The sequence below is a fragment of the Saccoglossus kowalevskii genome, chromosome 18 (assembly GCF_978046115.1).
Source record: "Saccoglossus kowalevskii chromosome 18, keSacKowa6.1, whole genome shotgun sequence".
Taxonomy (NCBI): Eukaryota; Metazoa; Hemichordata; class Enteropneusta; family Harrimaniidae; genus Saccoglossus; species Saccoglossus kowalevskii.
The window spans coordinates 27,481,904-27,506,467 of record NC_140658.1 but is presented as its reverse complement, the minus strand read 5'-3'; the positions used below and the strand labels follow the sequence as shown (position 1 = coordinate 27,506,467).

The window sequence follows — 24,564 nt, the reverse complement described above, 5'->3', positions numbered from 1 at the left end:
TTCATACTGTACAATGTCAATAGCCCAGGTGTACTGTTTTTATACTGTACAATGTCAATATCCCAGGTGTACTGTGTTCGAACTGTACAATGTCAATATCCCAGGTGTACTGTTTTCATACTGTACACTGTCAATAGCCCAGGTGTACTGTTTTCATACTGTACACTGTCAATAGCCCAGGTGTACTGTTTTCATACTGTACACTGTCAATAGCCCAGGTGTACTGTTTTCATACTGTATACTGTCAATAGCCCAAGTGTACTGTTTTCATACTGTACACTGTCAATAGCCCCGGTGTACTCTTTTCATACTGTACACTGTCAATAGCCCAGGTGTACTGTTTTCATACTGTACACTGTCAATAGCCCAGGTGTACTGTTTTCCTACTGTACACTGTCAATATCCCAGGTGTACTGTTTTCATACTGTACACTGTCAATAGCCCAGGTGTACTGTTTTCATACTGTACACTGTCAGTAGCCCAGGTGTACTGTGTTCATACTGTACACTGTCAATAGCCCAGGTGTACTGTTTTCCTACTGTACACTGTCAATACCCCAGGTGTACTGTTTTCATACTGTACACTGTCAATAGCCCAGGTGTACTGTTTTCATACTGTACACTGTCAATAGTCCAGGTGTACTGTTTTCATACTGTACACTGTCAATATACCAGGTGTACTGTGTTCATATACTGTACACTGTCAATAGCCCAGGTGTACTGTGTTCATACTGTACACTGTCAATATTCCAGGTGTACTGTGTTCATACTGTACACTGTCAATATCCCAGGTGTACTGTTTTCATACTTTACACTGTCAATAGCCCAGGTGTACTGTTTTCATACTGTACACTGTCAATAGCCCAGGTGTACTGTGTTCATACTTTACACTGTCAATAGCCCAGGTGTACTGTTTTCATACTGTACACTGTCAATAGCCCAGGTGTACTGTGTTCATACCGTACACCGTCAATAGCCCAGGTGTACTGTTTTCATACTGTACACAGTCAATAGCCCAGGTGTACTGTTTTCATACTGTACACTGTCAATATCCCAGGTTTACTGTTTTCATACTGTACACTGTCAATAGCCCAGGTGTACTGTTTTCATACTGTACACTGTCAATAGCCCAGGTGTACTATTTTCATACTGTACACTGTCAATAGCCCAGGTGTACTGTTTTCATACTGTACACTGTCAATATCCCAGGTGTACTGTTTTCATACTGTACACTGTCAATAGCCCAGGTGTACTGTTTTTATACTGTACACTGTCAATATACCAGGTGTACTGTGTTCATACTGTACACTGTCAATAGCCCAGGTGTACTGTTTTCATACTGTACACTGTCAATAGCCCAGGTGTACTCTTTTCATACTGTACACTGTCAATATCCCAGGTGTACTGTTTTCATACTGTACACTGTCAATATCCCAGGTGTACTGTTTTCATACTGTACACTGTCAATAGCCCAGGTGTACTCTTTTCATACTGTACACTGTCAATATCCCAGGTGTACTGTTTTCATACTGTACACTGTCAATATCCCAGGTGTACTGTTTTTATACTGTACACTGTCAATAGCCCAGGTGTACTGTTTTCATACTGTACACTGTCAATAGCCCAGGTGTACTGTTTTCATACTGTACACTGTCAATAGCCCAGGTGTACTGTTTTCATACTGTACACTGTCAATAGCCCAGGTGTACTGTTTTCATACTGTACTCTGTCAATATCCCAGGTGTACTGTTTTCATACCGTACACTGTCAATAGCCCAGGTGTACTGTTTTCATACTGTACTCTGTCAATATCCCAGGTGTACTGTTTTCATACCGTACACTGTCAATAGCCCAGGTGTACTGTTTTCATACTGTACACTGTCAATAGCCCAGGTGTACTGTTTTCATACTGTACACTGTCAATAGCCCAGGTGTACTGTTTTCATACTGTACACTGTCAATAGCCCAGGTGTACTGTTTTCATACTGTACACTGTCAATAGCCCAGGTGTACTGTTTTCATACTGTACACTGTCAATATCCCATGTGTACTGTGTTCATACTGTACACTGTCAATAGCCCAGGTGTACTGTTTTCATACTGTACACTGTCAATAGCCCAGGTGTACTGTTTTCATACTGTACACTGTCAATAGCCCAGGTGTACTGTTTTCCTACTGTACACTGTCAATATCCCAGGTGTACTGTTTTCATACTGTACACTGTCAATAGCCCAGGTGTACTGTTTTCATACTGTACACTGTCAGTAGCCCAGGTGTACTGTGTTCATACTGTACACTGTCAATAGCCCAGGTGTACTGTTTTCCTACTGTACACTGTCAATACCCCAGGTGTACTGTTTTCATACTGTACACTGTCAATAGCCCAGGTGTACTGTTTTCATACTGTACACTGTCAATAGTCCAGGTGTACTGTTTTCATACTGTACACTGTCAATATACCAGGTGTACTGTGTTCATATACTGTACACTGTCAATAGCCCAGGTGTACTGTGTTCATACTGTACACTGTCAATATTCCAGGTGTACTGTGTTCATACTGTACACTGTCAATATCCCAGGTGTACTGTTTTCATACTTTACACTGTCAATAGCCCAGGTGTACTGTTTTCATACTGTACACTGTCAATAGCCCAGGTGTACTGTGTTCATACCGTACACCGTCAATAGCCCAGGTGTACTGTTTTCATACTGTACACAGTCAATAGCCCAGGTGTACTGTTTTCATACTGTACACTGTCAATATCCCAGGTTTACTGTTTTCATACTGTACACTGTCAATAGCCCAGGTGTACTGTTTTCATACTGTACACTGTCAATAGCCCAGGTGTACTATTTTCATACTGTACACTGTCAATAGCCCAGGTGTACTGTTTTCATACTGTACACTGTCAATATCCCAGGTGTACTGTTTTCATACTGTACACTGTCAATAGCCCAGGTGTACTGTTTTTATACTGTACACTGTCAATATACCAGGTGTACTGTGTTCATACTGTACACTGTCAATAGCCCAGGTGTACTGTTTTTATACTGTACACTGTCAATAGTCCAGGTGTACTGTTTTCATACTGTACACTGTCAATATCCCAGGTGTACTGTATTCATACTGTACACTGTCAATAGCCCAGGTGTAATGTTTTCATACTTTACACTGTCAATAGACAAGGTGTACTGTTTTCATACTGTACACTGTCAATAGACCAGGTGTACTGTTTTCATACTGTACACTGTCAATATCCCAGGTGTACTGTTTTCATACTGTACACTGTCAATAGCCCAGGTGTACTGTTTTCATACTGTACACTGTCAATATCCCAGGTGTACTGTTTTCATACTGTACACTGTCAATAGCCCAGGTGTACTGTTTTCATACTGTACAATGTCAATATCCCAGGTGTACTGTGTTCATATACTGTACACTGTCAATATTCCAGGTGTACTGTTTTCATACTGTACAATGTCAATAGCCCAGGTGTACTGTTTTTATACTGTACAATGTCAATATCCCAGGTGTACTGTGTTCGAACTGTACAATGTCAATATCCCAGGTGTACTGTTTTCATACTGTACACTGTCAATAGCCCAGGTGTACTGTTTTCATACTGTACACTGTCAATAGCCCAGGTGTACTGTTTTCATACTGTACACTGTCAATAGCCCAGGTGTACTGTTTTCATACTGTATACTGTCAATAGCCCAAGTGTACTGTTTTCATACTGTACACTGTCAATAGCCCCGGTGTACTCTTTTCATACTGTACACTGTCAATAGCCCAGGTGTACTGTTTTCATACTGTACACTGTCAATAGCCCAGGTGTACTGTTTTCCTACTGTACACTGTCAATATCCCAGGTGTACTGTTTTCATACTGTACACTGTCAATAGCCCAGGTGTACTGTTTTCATACTGTACACTGTCAGTAGCCCAGGTGTACTGTGTTCATACTGTACACTGTCAATAGCCCAGGTGTACTGTTTTCCTACTGTACACTGTCAATACCCCAGGTGTACTGTTTTCATACTGTACACTGTCAATAGCCCAGGTGTACTGTTTTCATACTGTACACTGTCAATAGTCCAGGTGTACTGTTTTCATACTGTACACTGTCAATATACCAGGTGTACTGTGTTCATATACTGTACACTGTCAATAGCCCAGGTGTACTGTGTTCATACTGTACACTGTCAATATTCCAGGTGTACTGTGTTCATACTGTACACTGTCAATATCCCAGGTGTACTGTTTTCATACTTTACACTGTCAATAGCCCAGGTGTACTGTTTTCATACTGTACACTGTCAATAGCCCAGGTGTACTGTGTTCATACCGTACACCGTCAATAGTCCAGGTGTACTGTTTTCATACTGTACACAGTCAATAGCCCAGGTGTACTGTTTTCATACTGTACACTGTCAATATCCCAGGTTTACTGTTTTCATACTGTACACTGTCAATAGCCCAGGTGTACTGTTTTCATACTGTACACTGTCAATAGCCCAGGTGTACTATTTTCATACTGTACACTGTCAATAGCCCAGGTGTACTGTTTTCATACTGTACACTGTCAATATCCCAGGTGTACTGTTTTCATACTGTACACTGTCAATAGCCCAGGTGTACTGTTTTTATACTGTACACTGTCAATATACCAGGTGTACTGTGTTCATACTGTACACTGTCAATAGCCCAGGTGTACTGTTTTCATACTGTACACTGTCAATAGCCCAGGTGTACTCTTTTCATACTGTACACTGTCAATATCCCAGGTGTACTGTTTTCATACTGTACACTGTCAATATCCCAGGTGTACTGTTTTCATACTGTACACTGTCAATAGCCCAGGTGTACTCTTTTCATACTGTACACTGTCAATATCCCAGGTGTACTGTTTTCATACTGTACACTGTCAATATCCCAGGTGTACTGTTTTTATACTGTACACTGTCAATAGCCCAGGTGTACTGTTTTCATACTGTACACTGTCAATAGCCCAGGTGTACTGTTTTCATACTGTACACTGTCAATAGCCCAGGTGTACTGTTTTCATACTGTACACTGTCAATAGCCCAGGTGTACTGTTTTCATACTGTACTCTGTCAATATCCCAGGTGTACTGTTTTCATACCGTACACTGTCAATAGCCCAGGTGTACTGTTTTCATACTGTACTCTGTCAATATCCCAGGTGTACTGTTTTCATACCGTACACTGTCAATAGCCCAGGTGTACTGTTTTCATACTGTACACTGTCAATAGCCCAGGTGTACTGTTTTCATACTGTACACTGTCAATAGCCCAGGTGTACTGTTTTCATACTGTACACTGTCAATAGCCCAGGTGTACTGTTTTCATACTGTACACTGTCAATAGCCCAGGTGTACTGTTTTCATACTGTACACTGTCAATATCCCATGTGTACTGTGTTCATACTGTACACTGTCAATAGCCCAGGTGTACTGTTTTCATACTGTACACTGTCAATAGCCCAGGTGAACTGTTTTCATACTGTACACTGTCAATAGCCCAGGTGTACTGTTTTCATACTGTACACTGTCAATGGCCCAGATGTACTGTTTTCATACTGTACACTGTCAATAGCCCAGGTGTACTGTTTTCATACTGTACACTGTCAATATCCCAGGTGTACTGTTTTCATACTGTACACTGTCAATAGCCCAGGTGTACTGTTTTCATACTCTATACTGTCAATAGCCCAAGTGTACTGTTTTCATACTGTACACTGTCAATAGCCCAGGTGTACTCTTTTCATACTGTACACTGTCAATAGCCCAGGTGTACTCTTTTCATACTGTACACTGTCAATATCCCAGGTGTACTGTTTTCATAATGTACACTGTCAATAGCCCAGGTGTACTGTGTTCATACTGTACACTGTCAATAGCCCAGGTGTACTGTTTTCCTACTGTACACTGTCAATACCCCAGGTGTACTGTTTTCATACTGTACACTGTCAATAGCCCAGGTGTACTGTTTTCATACTGTACACTGTCAATAGTCCAGGTGTACTGTTTTCATACCGTACACTGTCAATATACCAGGTGTACTGTGTTCATATACTGTACACTGTCAATAGCCCAGGTGAACTGTTTTCATACTGTACACTGTCAATAGCCCAGGTGAACTGTTTTCATACTGTACACTGTCAATAGCCCAGGTGTACTGTTTTCATACTGTACACTGTCAATAGCCCAGGTGTACTGTTTTCATACTATACACTGTCAATAGCCCAGGTGTACTGTTTTCATACTGTACACTGTCAATAGACCAGGTGTACTGTGTTCATACTGTACACTGTCAATAGCCCAGGTGTACTGTTTTCATACTGTACTCTGTCAATATCCCAGGTGTACTGTTTTCATACCGTACACTGTCAATAGCCCAGGTGTACTGTTTTCATACTGTACACTGTCAATAGCCCAGGTGTACTGTTTTCATACTGTACACTGTCAATAGCCCAGGTGTACTGTTTTCATACTGTACACTGTCAATAGCCCAGGTGTACTGTTTTCATACTGTACACTGTCAATAGCCCAGGTGTACTGTTTTCATACTGTACACTGTCAATATCCCATGTGTACTGTGTTCATACTGTACACTGTCAATAGCCCAGGTGTACTGTTTTCATACTGTACACTGTCAATAGCCCAGGTGAACTGTTTTCATACTGTACACTGTCAATAGCCCAGGTGTACTGTTTTCATACTGTACACTGTCAATGGCCCAGGTGTACTGTTTTCATACTGTACACTGTCAATAGCCCAGGTGTACTGTTTTCATACTGTACACTGTCAATATCCCAGGTGTACTGTTTTCATACTGTACACTGTCAATAGCCCAGGTGTACTGTTTTCTTACTCTATACTGTCAATAGCCCAAGTGTACTGTTTTCATACTGTACACTGTCAATAGCCCAGGTGTACTCTTTTCATACTGTACACTGTCAATAGCCCAGGTGTACTGTTTTCATACTGTACACTGTCAATATCCCAGGTGTACTGTTTTCATAATGTACACTGTCAATAGCCCAGGTGTACTGTGTTCATACTGTACACTGTCAATAGCCCAGGTGTACTGTTTTCCTACTGTACACTGTCAATACCCCAGGTGTACTGTTTTCATACTGTACACTGTCAATAGCCCAGGTGTACTGTTTTCATACTGTACACTGTCAATAGTCCAGGTGTACTGTTTTCATACCGTACACTGTCAATATACCAGGTGTACTGTGTTCATATACTGTACACTGTCAATAGCCCAGGTGAACTGTTTTCATACTGTACACTGTCAATAGCCCAGGTGAACTGTTTTCATACTGTACACTGTCAATAGCCCAGGTGTACTGTTTTCATACTGTACACTGTCAATAGCCCAGGTGTACTGTTTTCATACTGTACACTGTCAATAGCCCAGGTGTACTGTTTTCATACTGTACACTGTCAATAGACCAGGTGTACTGTGTTCATACTGTACACTGTCAATAGCCCAGGTGTACTGTTTTCATACTGTACGCTGTCAATATCCAAGGTGTAAGTTTTCATACTGTACACTGTCAATAGCTCAGGTGTACTGTTTTCATACTGTACACTGTCAATATCCCAGGTGTACTGTGTTCATACTGTACACTGTCAATAGACCAGGTGTACTGTGTTCATACTGTACACTGTCAATAGCCCAGGTGTACTGTTTTCATACTGTACGCTGTCAATATCCAAGGTGTAAGTTTTCATACTGTACACTGTCAATAGCTCAGGTGTACTGTTTTCATACTGTACACTGTCAATAGCCCAGGTGTACTGTTTTCATACTGTACACTGTCAATAGCCCAGGTGTACTGTTTTCATACTGTACACTGTCAATAGCCCAGGTGTACTGTTTTCATACTGTACACTGTCAATAGCCCAGGTGTACTGTTTTCATACTGTACACTGTCAATAGCCCAGGTGTACTGTTTTCATACTGTACACTGTCAATATCCCAGGTGTACTGTTTTCATACTGTACACTGTCAATAGCCCAGGTGTACTGTGTTCATACTGTACACTGTCAATAGCCCAGGTGTACTGTTTTATACTGTACACTGTCAATAGACCAGGTGTACTGTTTTCATACTGTACACTGTCAATAGCCCAGGTGTACTGTTTTCATACTGTACACTGTCAATAGCCCTGGTGTACTGTTTTCATACTGTACACTGTCAATAGCCCAGATGTACTGTTTTCATACTGTACACTGTCAATAGCCCAGGTGTACTGTTTTAATACTGTACACTGTCAATATCCCAGGTGTACTGTGTTCATACTGTACACTGTCAATAGCCCAGGTGTACTGTTTTTATACTGTACACTGTCAATAGACCAGGTGTACTATTTTCATACTGTACACTGTCAATAGACCAGGTGTACTGTTTTCATACTGTACACTGTCAATAGCCCAGGTGTACTGTGTTCATACTGTACACTGTCAATAGCCCAGGTGTACTGTTTTCCTACTGTACACTGTCAATATCCCAGGTGTACTGTTTTCATACTGTACACTTTCAATAGCCCAGGTGTACTGTTTTCATACTGTACACTGTCAATAGACCAGGTGTACTGTTTTCATACAGTACACGGTCAATAGACCAGGTGTACTGTTTTCATACTGTACACTGTCAATAGCCCAGGTGTACTGTTTTCATACTGTACACTGTCAATAGCCCAGGTGTACTGTTTTCATACTGTACACTGTCAATAGCCCAGGTGTACTGTTTTCATACTGTACACTGTCAATATCCCAGGTGTACTGTGTTCATACTGTACACTGTCAATAGCCCAGGTGTAGTGTTTTTATACTGTACACTGTCAATAGACCAGGTGTACTGTTTTCATACTGTACACTGTCAATAGACCAGGTGTACTGTTTTCATACTGTACACTGTCAATATCCCAGGTGTACTGTTTTCATACTGTACACTGTCAATATCCCAGGTGTACTGTTTTCATACTGTACACTGTCAATAGCCCAGGTGTACTGTTTTCATACTGTACACTGTCAATAGCCCAGGTGTACTGTTTTCATACTGTACACTGTCAATATCCCAGGTGTACTGTGTTCATATACTGTACACTGTCAATAGTCCAGGTGTACTGTGTTCATACTGTACAATGTCAATAGCCCAGGTGTACTGTTTTCATACTGTACACTGTCAATATCCCAGGTGTACTGTATTCATATTGTACACTGTCAATATCCCAGGTGTACTGTGTTCATACTGTACACTGTCAATAGCCCAGGTGTACTGTTTTTATACTGTACACTGTCAATAGACCAGGTGTACTATTTTCATACTGTACACTGTCAATAGACCAGGTGTACTGTTTTCATACTGTACACTGTCAATAGCCCAGGTGTACTGTGTTCATACTGTACACTGTCAATAGCCCAGGTGTACTGTTTTCCTACTGTACACTGTCAATATCCCAGGTGTACTGTTTTCATACTGTACACTTTCAATAGCCCAGGTGTACTGTTTTCATACTGTACACTGTCAATAGACCAGGTGTACTGTTTTCATACTGTACACGGTCAATAGACCAGGCGTACTGTTTTCATACTGTACACTGTCAATAGCCCAGGTGTACTGTTTTCATACTGTACACTGTCAATAGCCCAGGTGTACTGTTTTCATACTGTACACTGTCAATAGCCCAGGTGTACTGTTTTCATACTCTACACAGTCAATATCCCAGGTGTACTGTGTTCATACTGTACACTATCAATAGCCCAGGTGTACTGTTTTTATACTGTTCACTGTCAATAGACCAGGTGTACTGTATTCATACTGTACACTGTCAATAGCCCAGGTGTACTGTTTTCATACTGTATACTGTCAATAGCCCAGGTGTACTGTTTTCATACTGTACACTGTCAATAGCCCAGGTGTACTGTTTTCATACTGTACACTGTCAATAGACCAGGTGTACTGTGTTCATACTGTACACTGTCAATAGCCCAGGTGTACTGTTTTCTTACTGTACACTGTCAATATCCCAGGTGTACTATTTTCATACTGTACACTGTCAATAGCCCAGGTGTACTGTGTTCATACTGTACACTGTCAATAGCCCAGGTGTACTGTTTTCTTACTGTACACTGTCAATATCCCAGGTGTACTATTTTCATACTGTACACTGTCAATAGCCCAGGTGTACTGTTTTCATACTGTACACTGTCAATAGCCCAGGTGTACTGTTTTCATACTGTACACTGTCAATATCCCAGGTGTACTGTGTTCATACTGTACACTGTCAATAGCCCAGGTGTACTGTTTTTATACTGTACACTGTCAATAGTCCAGGTGTACTGTTTTCATACTGTACACTGTCAATATCCCAGGTGTACTGTATTCATACTGTACACTGTCAACAGCCCAGGTGTACTGTTTTCATACTTTACACTGTCAATAGACCAGGTGTACTGTTTTCATACTGTACACTGTCAATAGACCAGGTGTACTGTTTTCATACTGTACACTGTCAATATCCCAGGTGTACTGTTTTCATACTGTACACTGTCAATAGCCCAGGTGTACTGTTTTCATACTGTACACTGTCAATATCCCAGGTGTACTGTTTTCATACTGTACACTGTCAATATCCCAGGTGTACTGTGTTCATATTGTACACTGTCAATAGCCCAGGTGTACTGTTTTCATACTGTACACTGTCAATAGCCCAGGTGTACTGTTTTCATACTGTACACTGTCAATAGCCCAGGTGTACTGTTTTCATACTGTACACTGTCAATAGCCCAGGTGTACTGTTTTCATACTGTACACTGTCAATAGCCCTGGTGTACTGTTTTCATACTGTACACTGTCAATAGCCCAGGTGTACTGTTTTCATACTGTACACTGTCAATAGCCCAGGTGTACTGTTTTCATACTGTACACTGTCAATAGCCCAGGTGTACTGTGTTCATATTGTACTCTGTCAATAGCCCAGGTGTACTGTTTTCATACTGTACACTGTCAATAGCCCAGGTGTACTGTTTTCATACTGTACACTGTCAATAGCCCAGGTGTACTGTTTTCATACTGTACACTGTCAATAGCCAAGGTGTACTGTTTTCATACTGTACACTGTCAATAGCCCTGGTGTACTGTTTTCATACTGTACACTGTCAATAGCCCAGGTGTACTGTTTTCATACTCTACACTGTCAATATCCCAGGTGTACTGTGTTCATACTGTACACTATCAATAGCCCAGGTGTACTGTTTTTATACTGTTCACTGTCAATAGACCAGGTGTACTGTATTCATACTGTACACTGTCAATAGACCAGGGGTACTGTTTTCATACTGTACACTGTCAATATCCCAGGTGTACTGTGTTCATACTGTACACTGTCAATAGCCCAGGTGTACTGTTTTTATACTGTACACTGTCAATAGTCCTGGTGTACTGTTTTCATACTGTACACTGTCAATATCCCAGGTGTACTGTATTCATACTGTACACTGTCAATAGCCCAGGTGTACTGTTTTTATACTTTACACTGTCAATAGACCAGGTGTACTGTTTTCATACTGTACACTGTCAATAGACCAGGTGTACTGTTTTCATACTGTACACTGTCAATATCCCAGGTGTACTGTTTTCATACTGTACACTGTCAATAGCCCAGGTGTACTGTTTTCATACTTTACACTGTCAATAGACCAGGTGTACTGTTTTCATACTGTACACTGTCAATATCCCAGGTGTACTGTATTCATACTGTACACTGTCAATAGCCCAGGTGTACTGTTTTCATACTGTACACTGTCAATAGCCCAGGTGTACTGTTTTCATACTGTACACTGTCAATAGCCCAGGTGTACTGTTTTCATACTGTACACTGTCAATAGCCCAGGTGTACTGTTTTTATACTGTACACTGTCAATAGTCCTGGTGTACTGTGTTCATACTGTACAATGTCAATAGCCCAGGTGTACTGTTTTCATACTGTACACTGTCAATATCCCAGGTGTACTGTATTCATACTGTACACTGTCAATATCCCAGGTGTACTGTTTTCATACTTTACACTGTCAATAGCCCAGGTGTACTGTTTTCATACTGTACACTGTCAATAGCCCAGGTGTACTGTGTTCATACCTTACACCGTCAATAGACCAGGTGTACTGTTTTCATACTGTACACTGTCAATATCCCAGGTTTACTGTTTTCATACTGTACACTGTCAATAGCCCAGGTGTACTGTTTTCATACTGTACACTGTCAATATCCCAGGTGTACTGTGTTCATTCTGTACACTGTCAATAGCCCAGGTGTACTGTTTTTATACTGTACACTGTCAATAGACCAGGTGTACTGTTTTCATACTGTACACTGTCAATAGACCAGGTGTACTGTTTTCATACTGTACACTGTCAATGGCCCAGGTGTACTGTGTTCATACTGTACACTGTCAATATCCCAGGTGTACTGTTTTCATACTGTACACTGTCAATAGCCCAGGTGTACTGTTTTCATACTGTACAATGTCAATAGCCCAGGTGTACTGTTTTCATACTGTACACTGTCCATAGCCCTGGTGTACTGTTTTCATACTGTACACTGTCAATAGCCCAGGTGTACTGTTTTCATACTGTACACTGTCAATAGCCCAGGTGTACTGTTTTCATACTGTACACTGTCAATAGCCCAGGTGTACTGTGTTCATATTGTACTCTGTCAATAGCCCAGGTGTACTGTTTTCATACTGTACACTGTCAATAGCCCAGGTGTACTGTTTTCATACTGTACACTGTCAATAGCCCAGGTGTACTGTTTTCATACTGTACACTGTCAATAGCCCAGGTGTACTGTTTTCATACTGTACACTGTCAATAGCCCTGGTGTACTGTTTTCATACTGTACACTGTCAATAGCCCAGGTGTACTGTTTTCATACTCTACACTGTCAATATCCCAGGTGTACTGTGTTCATACTGTACACTATCAATAGCCCAGGTGTACTGTTTTTATACTGTTCACTGTCAATAGACCAGGTGTACTGTATTCATACTGTACACTGTCAATAGACCAGGGGTACTGTTTTCATACTGTACACTGTCAATAGCCCAGGTGTACTGTGTTCATACTGTACACTGTCAATAGCCCAGGTGTACTGTTTTCTTACTGTACACTGTCAATATCCCAGGTGTACTATTTTCATACTGTACACTGTCAATAGCCCAGGTGTACTGTTTTCATACTGTACACTGTCAATAGCCCAGGTGTACTGTTTTCATACTGTACACTGTCAATATCCCAGGTGTACTGTGTTCATACTGTACACTGTCAATAGCCCAGGTGTACTGTTTTCATACTGTACACTGTCAATATCCCAGGTGTACTGTATTCATACTGTACACTGTCAATATCCCAGGTGTACTGTATTCATACTGTACACTGTCAATAGCCCAGGTGTACTGTTTTTATACTTTACACTGTCAATAGACCAGGTGTACTGTTTTCATACTGTACACTGTCAATAGACCAGGTGTACTGTTTTCATACTGTACACTGTCAATATCCCAGGTGTACTGTTTTCATACTGTACACTGTCAATAGCCCAGGTGTACTGTTTTCATACTGTACACTGTCAATATCCCAGGTGTACTGTATTCATACTGTACACTGTCAATAGCCCAGGTGTACTGTTTTCATACTTTACACTGTCAATAGACCAGGTGTACTGTTTTCATACTGTACACTGTCAATATCCCAGGTGTACTGTATTCATACTGTACACTGTCAATAGCCCAGGTGTACTGTTTTCATACTGTACACTGTCAATAGCCCAGGTGTACTGTTTTCATACTGTACACTGTCAATAGCCCAGGTGTACTGTTTTCATACTGTACACTGTCAATAGCCCAGGTGTACTGTTTTTATACTGTACACTGTCAATAGTCCTGGTGTACTGTGTTCATACTGTACAATGTCAATAGCCCAGGTGTACTGTTTTCATACTGTACACTGTCAATATCCCAGGTGTACTGTATTCATAATGTACACTGTCAATATCCCAGGTGTACTGTTTTCATACTGTACACTGTCAATAGCCCAGGTGTACTGTTTTCTTACTGTACACTGTCAATGGCCCAGGTGTACTGTGTTCATACTGTACACTGTCAATAACCCAGGTGTACTGTTTTCATACTGTACACTGTCAATATCCAAGGTGTAAGTTTTCATACTGTACACTGTCAATAGCCCAGGTGTACTGTTTTCATACTGTACACTGTCAATATCCCAGGTGTACTGTGTTCATATTGTACACTGTCAATAGCCCAGGTGTACTGTTTTCATACTGTACACTGTCAATAGCCCAGGTGTACTGTTTTCATACTGTACACTGTCAATAGCCCAGGTGTACTGTTTTCATACTGTACACTGTCAATAGCCCAGGTGTACTGTGTTCATACTGTACAATGTCAATAGCCCAGGTGTACTGTTTTCATACTGTACACTGTCAATAGCCCAGGTGTACTGTTTTCATACTGTACACTGTCAATAGCCCAGGTGTACTGTTTTTATACTGTACACTGTCAATAGTCCTGGTGTACTGTGTTCATACTGTACAATGTCAATAGCCCAGGTGTACTGTTTTCATACTGTACACTGTCAATATCCCAGGTGTACTGTATTCATACTGTACACTGTCAATATCCCAGGTGTACTGTTTTCATACTGTACACTGTCAATAGCCCAGGTGTACTGTTTTCATACTGTACACTGTCAATATCCCAGGTGTACTGTATTCATACTGTACACTGTCAATATCCCAGGTGTACTGTATTCATACTGTACACTGTCAATAGCCCAGGTGTACTGTTTTTATACTTTACACTGTCAATAGACCAGGTGTACTGTTTTCATACTGTACACTGTCAATAGACCAGGTGTACTGTTTTCATACTGTACACTGTCAATATCCCAGGTGTACTGTTTTCATACTGTACACTGTCAATAGCCCAGGTGTACTGTTTTCATACTGTACACTGTCAATATCCCAGGTGTACTGTATTCATACTGTACACTGTCAATAGCCCAGGTGTACTGTTTTCATACTTTACACTGTCAATAGACCAGGTGTACTGTTTTCATACTGTACACTGTCAATATCCCAGGTGTACTGTATTCATACTGTACACTGTCAATAGCCCAGGTGTACTGTTTTCATACTGTACACTGTCAATAGCCCAGGTGTACTGTTTTCATACTGTACACTGTCAATAGCCCAGGTGTACTGTTTTCATACTGTACACTGTCAATAGCCCAGGTGTACTGTTTTTATACTGTACACTGTCAATAGTCCTGGTGTACTGTGTTCATACTGTACAATGTCAATAGCCCAGGTGTACTGTTTTCATACTGTACACTGTCAATATCCCAGGTGTACTGTATTCATAATGTACACTGTCAATATCCCAGGTGTACTGTTTTCATACTGTACACTGTCAATAGCCCAGGTGTACTGTTTTCTTACTGTACACTGTCAATGGCCCAGGTGTACTGTGTTCATACTGTACACTGTCAATAACCCAGGTGTACTGTTTTCATACTGTACACTGTCAATATCCAAGGTGTAAGTTTTCATACTGTACACTGTCAATAGCCCAGGTGTACTGTTTTCATACTGTACACTGTCAATATCCCAGGTGTACTGTGTTCATATTGTACACTGTCAATAGCCCAGGTGTACTGTTTTCATACTGTACACTGTCAATAGCCCAGGTGTACTGTTTTCATACTGTACACTGTCAATAGCCCAGGTGTACTGTTTTCATACTGTACACTGTCAATAGCCCAGGTGTACTGTGTTCATACTGTACAATGTCAATAGCCCAGGTGTACTGTTTTCATACTGTACACTGTCAATAGCCCAGGTGTACTGTTTTCATACTGTACACTGTCAATAGCCCAGGTGTACTGTTTTTATACTGTACACTGTCAATAGTCCTGGTGTACTGTGTTCATACTGTACAATGTCAATAGCCCAGGTGTACTGTTTTCATACTGTACACTGTCAATATCCCAGGTGTACTGTATTCATACTGTACACTGTCAATATCCCAGGTGTACTGTTTTCATACTGTACACTGTCAATAGCCCAGGTGTACTGTTTTCTTACTGTACACTGTCAATGGCCCAGGTGTACTGTGTTCATACTGTACACTGTCAATAACCCAGGTGTACTGTTTTCATACTGTACACTGTCAATATCCAAGGTGTAAGTTTTCATACTGTACACTGTCAATAGCCCAGGTGTACTGTTTTCATACTGTACACTGTCAATATCCCAGGTGTACTGTGTTCATATTGTACACTGTCAATAGCCCAGGTGTACTGTTTTCATACTGTACACTGTCAATAGCCCAGGTGTACTGTTTTCATACTGTACACTGTCAATAGCCCAGGTGTACTGTTTTCATAATGTACACTGTCAATAGCCCAGGTGTACTGTTTTCATACTGTACACTGTCAATAGCCCTGGTGTACTGTTTTCATACTGTACACTGTCAATAGCCCAGGTGTACTGTTTTCATACTGTACACTGTCAATAGCCCAGGTGTACTGTTTTCATACTGTACACTGTCAATAGCCCAGGTGTACTGTGTTCATATTGTACTCTGTCAATAGCCCAGGTGTACTGTTTTCATACTGTACACTGTCAATAGCCCAGGTGTACTGTTTTCATACTGTACACTGTCAATAGCCCAGGTGTACTGTTTTCATACTGTACACTGTCAATAGCCCAGGTGTACTGTTTTCATACTGTACACTGTCAATAGCCCTGGTGTACTGTTTTCATACTGTACACAGTCAATAGCCCAGGTGTACTGTTTTCATACTGTGCACTGTCAATAGCCCAGGTGTACTGTTTTCATACTGTACACTGTCAATAGCCCAGGTGTACTGTTTTCATACTGTACACTGTCACTAGCCTAGGTGTACTGTTTTCATACTGTACACTGCCAATATCCCAGGTGTACTGTGTTCATATACTGTACACTGTCAATAGTCCAGGTGTACTGTTTTCATACTGTACACTGTCAATAGCCCAGGTGTACTGTGTTCATACTGTACACTGTCAATAGCCCAGTTGTACTGTTTTTATACTGTACACTGTCAATAGACCAGGTGTACTGTTTTCATACTGTACACTGTCAATAGACCAGGTGTACTGTTTTCATACTGTACACTGTCAATAGCCCAGGTGTACTGTTTTCATACTGTACACTGTCAATAGCCCAGGTGTACTGTTTTCATACTGTACACTGTCAATAGCCCAGGTGTACTGTTTTCATACTTTACACTGTCAATAGCCCAGGTGTACTGTTTTCATACTGTACACTGTCAATAGCCCAGGTGTACTGTGTTCATACCTTACACCGTCAATAGACCAGGTGTACTGTTTTCATACTGTACACTGTCAATATCCCAGGTTTACTGTTTTCATACTGTACACTGTCAATAGCCCAGGTGTACTGTTTTCATACTGTACACTGTCAATATCCCAGGTGTACTGTGTTCATTCTGTACACTGTCAATAGCCCAGGTGTACTGTTTTTATACTGTACACTGTCAATAGACCAGGTGTACTGTTTTCATACTGTACACTGTCAATAGACCAGGTGTACTGTTTTCATACTGTACACTGTCAATGGCCCAGGTGTACTGTGTTCATACTGTACACTGTCAATATCCCAGGTGTACTGTTTTCATACTGTACACTGTCAATAGCCCAGGTGTACTGTTTTCATACTGTACAATGTCAATATCCCAGGTGTACTGTGTTCATATACTGTACACTGTCAATATTCCAGGTGTACTGTTTTCATACTGTACAATGTCAATAGCCCAGGTGTACTGTTTTTATACTGTACAATGTCAATATCCCAGGTGTACTGTGTTCGAACTGTACAATGTCAATATCCCAGGTGTACTGTTTTCATACTGTACACTGTCAATAGCCCAGGTGTACTGTTTTCATACTGTACACTGTCAATAGCCCAGGTGTACTGTTTTCATACTGTACACTGTCAATAGCCCAGGTGTACTGTTTTCATACTGTATACTGTCAATAGCCCAAGTGTACTGTTTTCATACTGTACACTGTCAATAGCCCAGGTGTACTCTTTTCATACTGTACACTGTCAATAGCCCAGGTGTACTGTTTTCATACTGTACACTGTCAATAGCCCAGGTGTACTGTTTTCCTACTGTACACTGTCAATATCCCAGGTGTACTGTTTTCATACTGTACACTGTCAATAGCCCAGGTGTACTGTTTTCATACTGTACACTGTCAGTAGCCCAGGTGTACTGTGTTCATACTGTACACTGTCAATAGCCCAGGTGTACTGTTTTCCTACTGTACACTGTCAATACCCCAGGTGTACTGTTTTCATACTGTACACTGTCAATAGCCCAGGTGTACTGTTTTCATACTGTACACTGTCAATAGTCCAGGTGTACTGTTTTCATACTGTACACTGTCAATATACCAGGTGTACTGTGTTCATATACTGTACACTGTCAATAGCCCAGGTGTACTGTGTTCATACTGTACACTGTCAATATTCCAGGTGTACTGTGTTCATACTGTACACTGTCAATATCCCAGGTGTACTGTTTTCATACTTTACACTGTCAATAGCCCAGGTGTACTGTTTTCATACTGTACACTGTCAATAGCCCAGGTGTACTGTGTTCATACCGTACACCGTCAATAGCCCAGGTGTACTGTTTTCATACTGTACACTGTCAATAGCCCAGGTGTACTGTTTTCATACTGTACACTGTCAATATCCCAGGTTTACTGTTTTCATACTGTACACTGTCAATAGCCCAGGTGTACTGTTTTCATACTGTACACTGTCAATTGCCCAGGTGTACTATTTTCATACTGTACACTGTCAATAGCCCAGGTGTACTGTTTTCATACTGTACACTGTCAATATCCCAGGTGTACTGTTTTCATACTGTACACTGTCAATATCCCAGGTGTACTGTTTTTATACTGTACACTGTCAATATACCAGGTGTACTGTGTTCATACTGTACACTGTCAATAGCCCAGGTGTACTCTTTTCATACTGTACACTGTCAATAGCCCAGGTGTACTCTTTTCATACTGTACACTGTCAATAGCCCAGGTGTACTGTTTTCATACTGTACACTGTCAATAGCCCAGGTGTACTCTTTTCATACTGTACACTGTCAATATCCCAGGTGTACTGTTTTCATACTGTACACTGTCAATATCCCAGGTGTACTGTTTTCATACTGTACACTGTCAATAGCCCAGGTGTACTCTTTTCATACTGTAAACTGTCAATATCCCAGGTGTACTGTTTTCATACTGTACACTGTCAATATCCCAGGTGTACTGTTTTTATACTGTACACTGTCAATAGCCCAGGTGTACTGTTTTCATACTGTACACTGTCAATAGCCCAGGTGTACTGTTTTCATACTGTACACTGTCAATAGCCCAGGTGTACTGTTTTCATACTGTACACTGTCAATAGCCCAGGTGTACTGTTTTCATACTGTACTCTGTCAATATCCCAGGTGTACTGTTTTCATACCGTACACTGTCAATAGCCCAGGTGTACTGTTTTCATACTGTACTCTGTCAATATCCCTTGTGTACTGTTTTCATACCGTACACTGTCAATAGCCCAGGTGTACTGTTTTCATACTGTACACTGTCAATAGCCCAGGTGTACTGTTTTCATACTGTACACTGTCAATAGCCCAGGTGTACTGTTTTCATACTGTAGACTGTCAATAGCCCAGGTGTACTGTTTTCATACTGTACACTGTCAATAGCCCAGGTGTACTGTTTTCATACTGTACACTGTCAATATCCCAGGTGTACTGTGTTCATACTGTACACTGTCAATAGCCCAGGTGTACTGTTTTCATACTGTACACTGTCAATATTCCAGGTGTACTGTGTTCATACTGTACACTGTCAATATCCCAGGTGTACTGTTTTCATACTTTACACTGTCAATAGCCCAGGTGTACTGTTTTCATACTGTACACTGTCAATAGCCCAGGTGTACTGTGTTCATACCGTACACCGTCAATAGCCCAGGTGTACTGTTTTCATACTGTACACTGTCAATAGCCCATGTGTACTGTTTTCATACTGTACACTGTCAATATCCCAGGTTTACTGTTTTCATACTGTACACTGTCAATAGCCCAGGTGTACTGTTTTCATACTGTACACTGTCAATAGCCCAGGTGTACTATTTTCATACTGTACACTGTCAATAGCCCAGGTGTACTGTTTTCATACTGTACACTGTCAATATCCCAGGTGTACTGTTTTCATACTGTACACTGTCAATAGCCCAGGTGTACTGTTTTTATACTGTACACTGTCAATGTACCAGGTGTACTGTGTTCATACTGTACACTGTCAATAGCCCAGGTGTACTCTTTTCATACTGTACACTGTCAATAGCCCAGGTGTACTCTTTTCATACTGTACACTGTCAATAGCCCAGGTGTACTGTTTTCATACTGTACACTGTCAATATACCAGGTGTACTCTTTTCATACTGTACACTGTCAATAGCCCAGGTGTACTGTTTTCATACTGTACACTGTCAATAGCCCAGGTGTACTCTTTTCATACTGTACACTGTCAATATCCCAGGTGTACTGTTTTCATACTGTACACTGTCAATATCGCAGGTGTACTGTTTTCATACTGTACACTGTCAATAGCCCAGGTGTACTCTTTTCATACTGTACACTGTCAATATCTTAGGTGTACTGTTTTCATACTGTACACTGTCAATATCCCAGGTGTACTGTTTTTATACTGTACACTGTCAATAGCCCAGGTGTACTGTTTTCATACTGTACACTGTCAATAGCCCAGGTGTACTGTTTTCATACTGTACACTGTCAATAGCCCAGGTGTACTGTTTTCATACTGTACACTGTCAATAGCCCAGGTGTACTGTTTTCATACTGTACTCTGTCAATATCCCAGGTGTACTGTTTTCATACCGTACACTGTCAATAGCCCAGGTGTACTGTTTTCATACTGTACTCTGTCAATATCCCAGGTGTACTGTTTTCATACCGTACACTGTCAATAGCCCAGGTGTACTGTTTTCATACTGTACACTGTCAATAGCCCAGGTGTACTGTTTTCATACTGTACACTGTCAATAGCCCAGGTGTACTGTTTTCATACTGTACACTGTCAATAGCCCAGGTGTACTGTTTTCATACTGTACACTGTCAATAGCCCAGGTGTACTGTTTTCATACTGTACACTGTCAATATCCCAGGTGTACTGTTTTCATACTGTACACTGTCAATAGCCCAGGTGTACTGTGTTCATACTGTACACTGTCAATAGCCCAGGTGTACTGTTTTCATACTGTACACTGTCAATAGCCCAGGTGAACTGTTTTCATACTGTACACTGTCAATAGCCCAGGTGTACTGTTTTCATACTGTACACTGTCAATGGCCCAGGTGTACTGTTTTCATACTGTACACTGTCAATAGCCCAGGTGTACTGTTTTCATACTGTACACTGTCAATATCCCAGGTGTACTGTTTTCATACTGTACACTGTCAATAGCCCAGGTGTACTGTTTTCATACTGTATACTGTCAATAGCCCAAGTGTACTGTTTTCATACTGTACACTGTCAATAGCCCAGGTGTACTCTTTTCATACTGTACACTGTCAATAGCCCAGGTGTACTGTTTTCATACTGTACACTGTCAATATCCCAGGTGTACTGTTTTCATAATGTACACTGTCAATAGCCCAGGTGTACTGTGTTCATACTGTACACTGTCAATAGCCCAGGTGTACTGTTTTCCTACTGTACACTGTCAATACCCCAGGTGTACTGTTTTCATACTGTACACTGTCAATAGCCCAGGTGTACTGTTTTCATACTGTACACTGTCAATAGTCCAGGTGTACTGTTTTCATACCGTACACTGTCAATATACCAGGTGTACTGTGTTCATATACTGTACACTGTCAATAGCCCAGGTGCACTGTTTTCATACTGTACACTGTCAATATCCCAGGTGTACTATGTTCATACTGTACACTGTCAATAGCCCAGGTGAACTGTTTTCATACTGTACACTGTCAATAGCCCAGGTGTACTGTTTTCATACTGTACACTGTCAATAGCCCAGGTGTACTGTTTTCATACTGTACACTGTCAATAGCCCAGGTGTACTGTTTTCATACTGTACACTGTCAATAGTCCAGGTGTACTGTTTTCATACTGTACACTGTCAATAGCCCAGGTGTACTGTTTTCATACTGTACACTGTCAATAGCCCAGGTGTACTGTTTTCCTACTGTACACTGTCAATACCCCAGGTGTACTGTTTTCATACTGTACACTGTCAATAGCCCAGGTGTACTGTTTTCATACTGTACACTGTCAATAGTCCAGGTGTACTGTTTTCATACTGTACACTGTCAATAGCCCAGGTGTACTGTTTTCATACTGTACACTGTCAATAGCCCAGGTGTACTGTTTTCATACTGTACACTGTCAATAGCCCAGGTGTACTGTTTTCATACTGTACACTGTCAATAGCCCAGGTGTACTGTTTTCATACTGTACTCTGTCAATATCCCAGGTGTACTGTTTTCATACCGTACACTGTCAATAGCCCAGGTGTACTGTTTTCATACTGTACTCTGTCAATATCCCAGGTGTACTGTTTTCATACCGTACACTGTCAATAGCCCAGGTGTACTGTTTTCATACTGTACACTGTCAATAGCCCAGGTGTACTGTTTTCATACTGTACACTGTCAATAGCCCAGGTGTACTGTTTTCATACTGTACACTGTCAATAGCCCAGGTGTACTGTTTTCATACTGTACACTGTCAATAGCCCAGGTGTACTGTTTTCATACTGTACACTGTCAATATCCCAGGTGTACTGTTTTCATACTGTACACTGTCAATAGCCCAGGTGTACTGTGTTCATACTGTACACTGTCAATAGCCCAGGTGTACTGTTTTCATACTGTACACTGTCAATAGCCCAGGTGAACTGTTTTCATACTGTACACTGTCAATAGCCCAGGTGTACTGTTTTCATACTGTACACTGTCAATGGCCCAGGTGTACTGTTTTCATACTGTACACTGTCAATAGCCCAGGTGTACTGTTTTCATACTGTACACTGTCAATATCCCAGGTGTACTGTTTTCATACTGTACACTGTCAATAGCCCAGGTGTACTGTTTTCATACTGTATACTGTCAATAGCCCAAGTGTACTGTTTTCATACTGTACACTGTCAATAGCCCAGGTGTACTCTTTTCATACTGTACACTGTCAATAGCCCAGGTGTACTGTTTTCATACTGTACACTGTCAATATCCCAGGTGTACTGTTTTCATAATGTACACTGTCAATAGCCCAGGTGTACTGTGTTCATACTGTACACTGTCAATAGCCCAGGTGTACTGTTTTCCTACTGTACACTGTCAATACCCCAGGTGTACTGTTTTCATACTGTACACTGTCAATAGCCCAGGTGTACTGTTTTCATACTGTACACTGTCAATAGTCCAGGTGTACTGTTTTCATACCGTACACTGTCAATATACCAGGTGTACTGTGTTCATATACTGTACACTGTCAATAGCCCAGGTGCACTGTTTTCATACTGTACACTGTCAATATCCCAGGTGTACTATGTTCATACTGTACACTGTCAATAGCCCAGGTGAACTGTTTTCATACTGTACACTGTCAATAGCCCAGGTGTACTGTTTTCATACTGTACACTGTCAATAGCCCAGGTGTACTGTTTTCATACTGTACACTGTCAATATCCCATGTGTACTGTTTTCATACTGTACACTGTCAATAGCCCAGGTGAACTGTTTTCTTACTGTACACTGTCAATAGCCCAGGTGAACTGTTTTCATACTGTACACTGTCAATAGCCCAGGTGAACTGTTTTTATACTGTACGCTGTCAATATCCCAGGTGTACTGTTTTCATACTGTAATTTGAGTAAATATTTATGGAAAATAATATTTTTTTTTGCCACCAGACTTACCCACAATGCCTTTCACAGTTTGTGTTATTGGTGCTGGTGTTAATGGTCTATCAGCAGCTGTCAATATTTTAGAACAAATTCCCGATGTCACTGTGACCATTATATCTGATGAGTTCTCACCAAACACTACAGGTGATGGAGCAGCTGGATTTTGGGAACCCTTCAAACCAGGCGATACGCCACAAGAACTTCAAGAGTCAGTATTATAAGACTTATGTATGACCCCCCCCCCCCCCTGAATGTCACACATCCTGGCTCTTTGATGGGAGTATTATTCTTAAAATTTCTCAGGTTATCCTTGAATTTTCTCCATATTTCACTGTTTTTTTTAAATCGCATTTCTCTTGAGACGGGAAATAATTGAGAAATTGTTATTTATAAGGAATTTCTA

At 41.1% G+C, this 24,564-nt stretch overlaps 1 protein-coding gene across 2 annotated transcripts in view; it reads left to right on the top strand.

The window, feature by feature from the left end:
* Positions 1-24,564, top strand: part of LOC102806786 (D-aspartate oxidase-like) — a 58,801-nt gene that overhangs the window by 14,198 nt on the left and 20,039 nt on the right. For both annotated transcript variants that reach the window (XM_085493424.1, XM_085493425.1), the window contains exon 2: positions 24,168-24,369. In XM_085493424.1, the coding sequence (XP_085349550.1) occupies positions 24,179-24,369 (191 nt within the window). In that variant the 5' untranslated portion in view covers positions 24,168-24,178. The remainder of the gene's footprint in view (positions 1-24,167; positions 24,370-24,564) is intronic.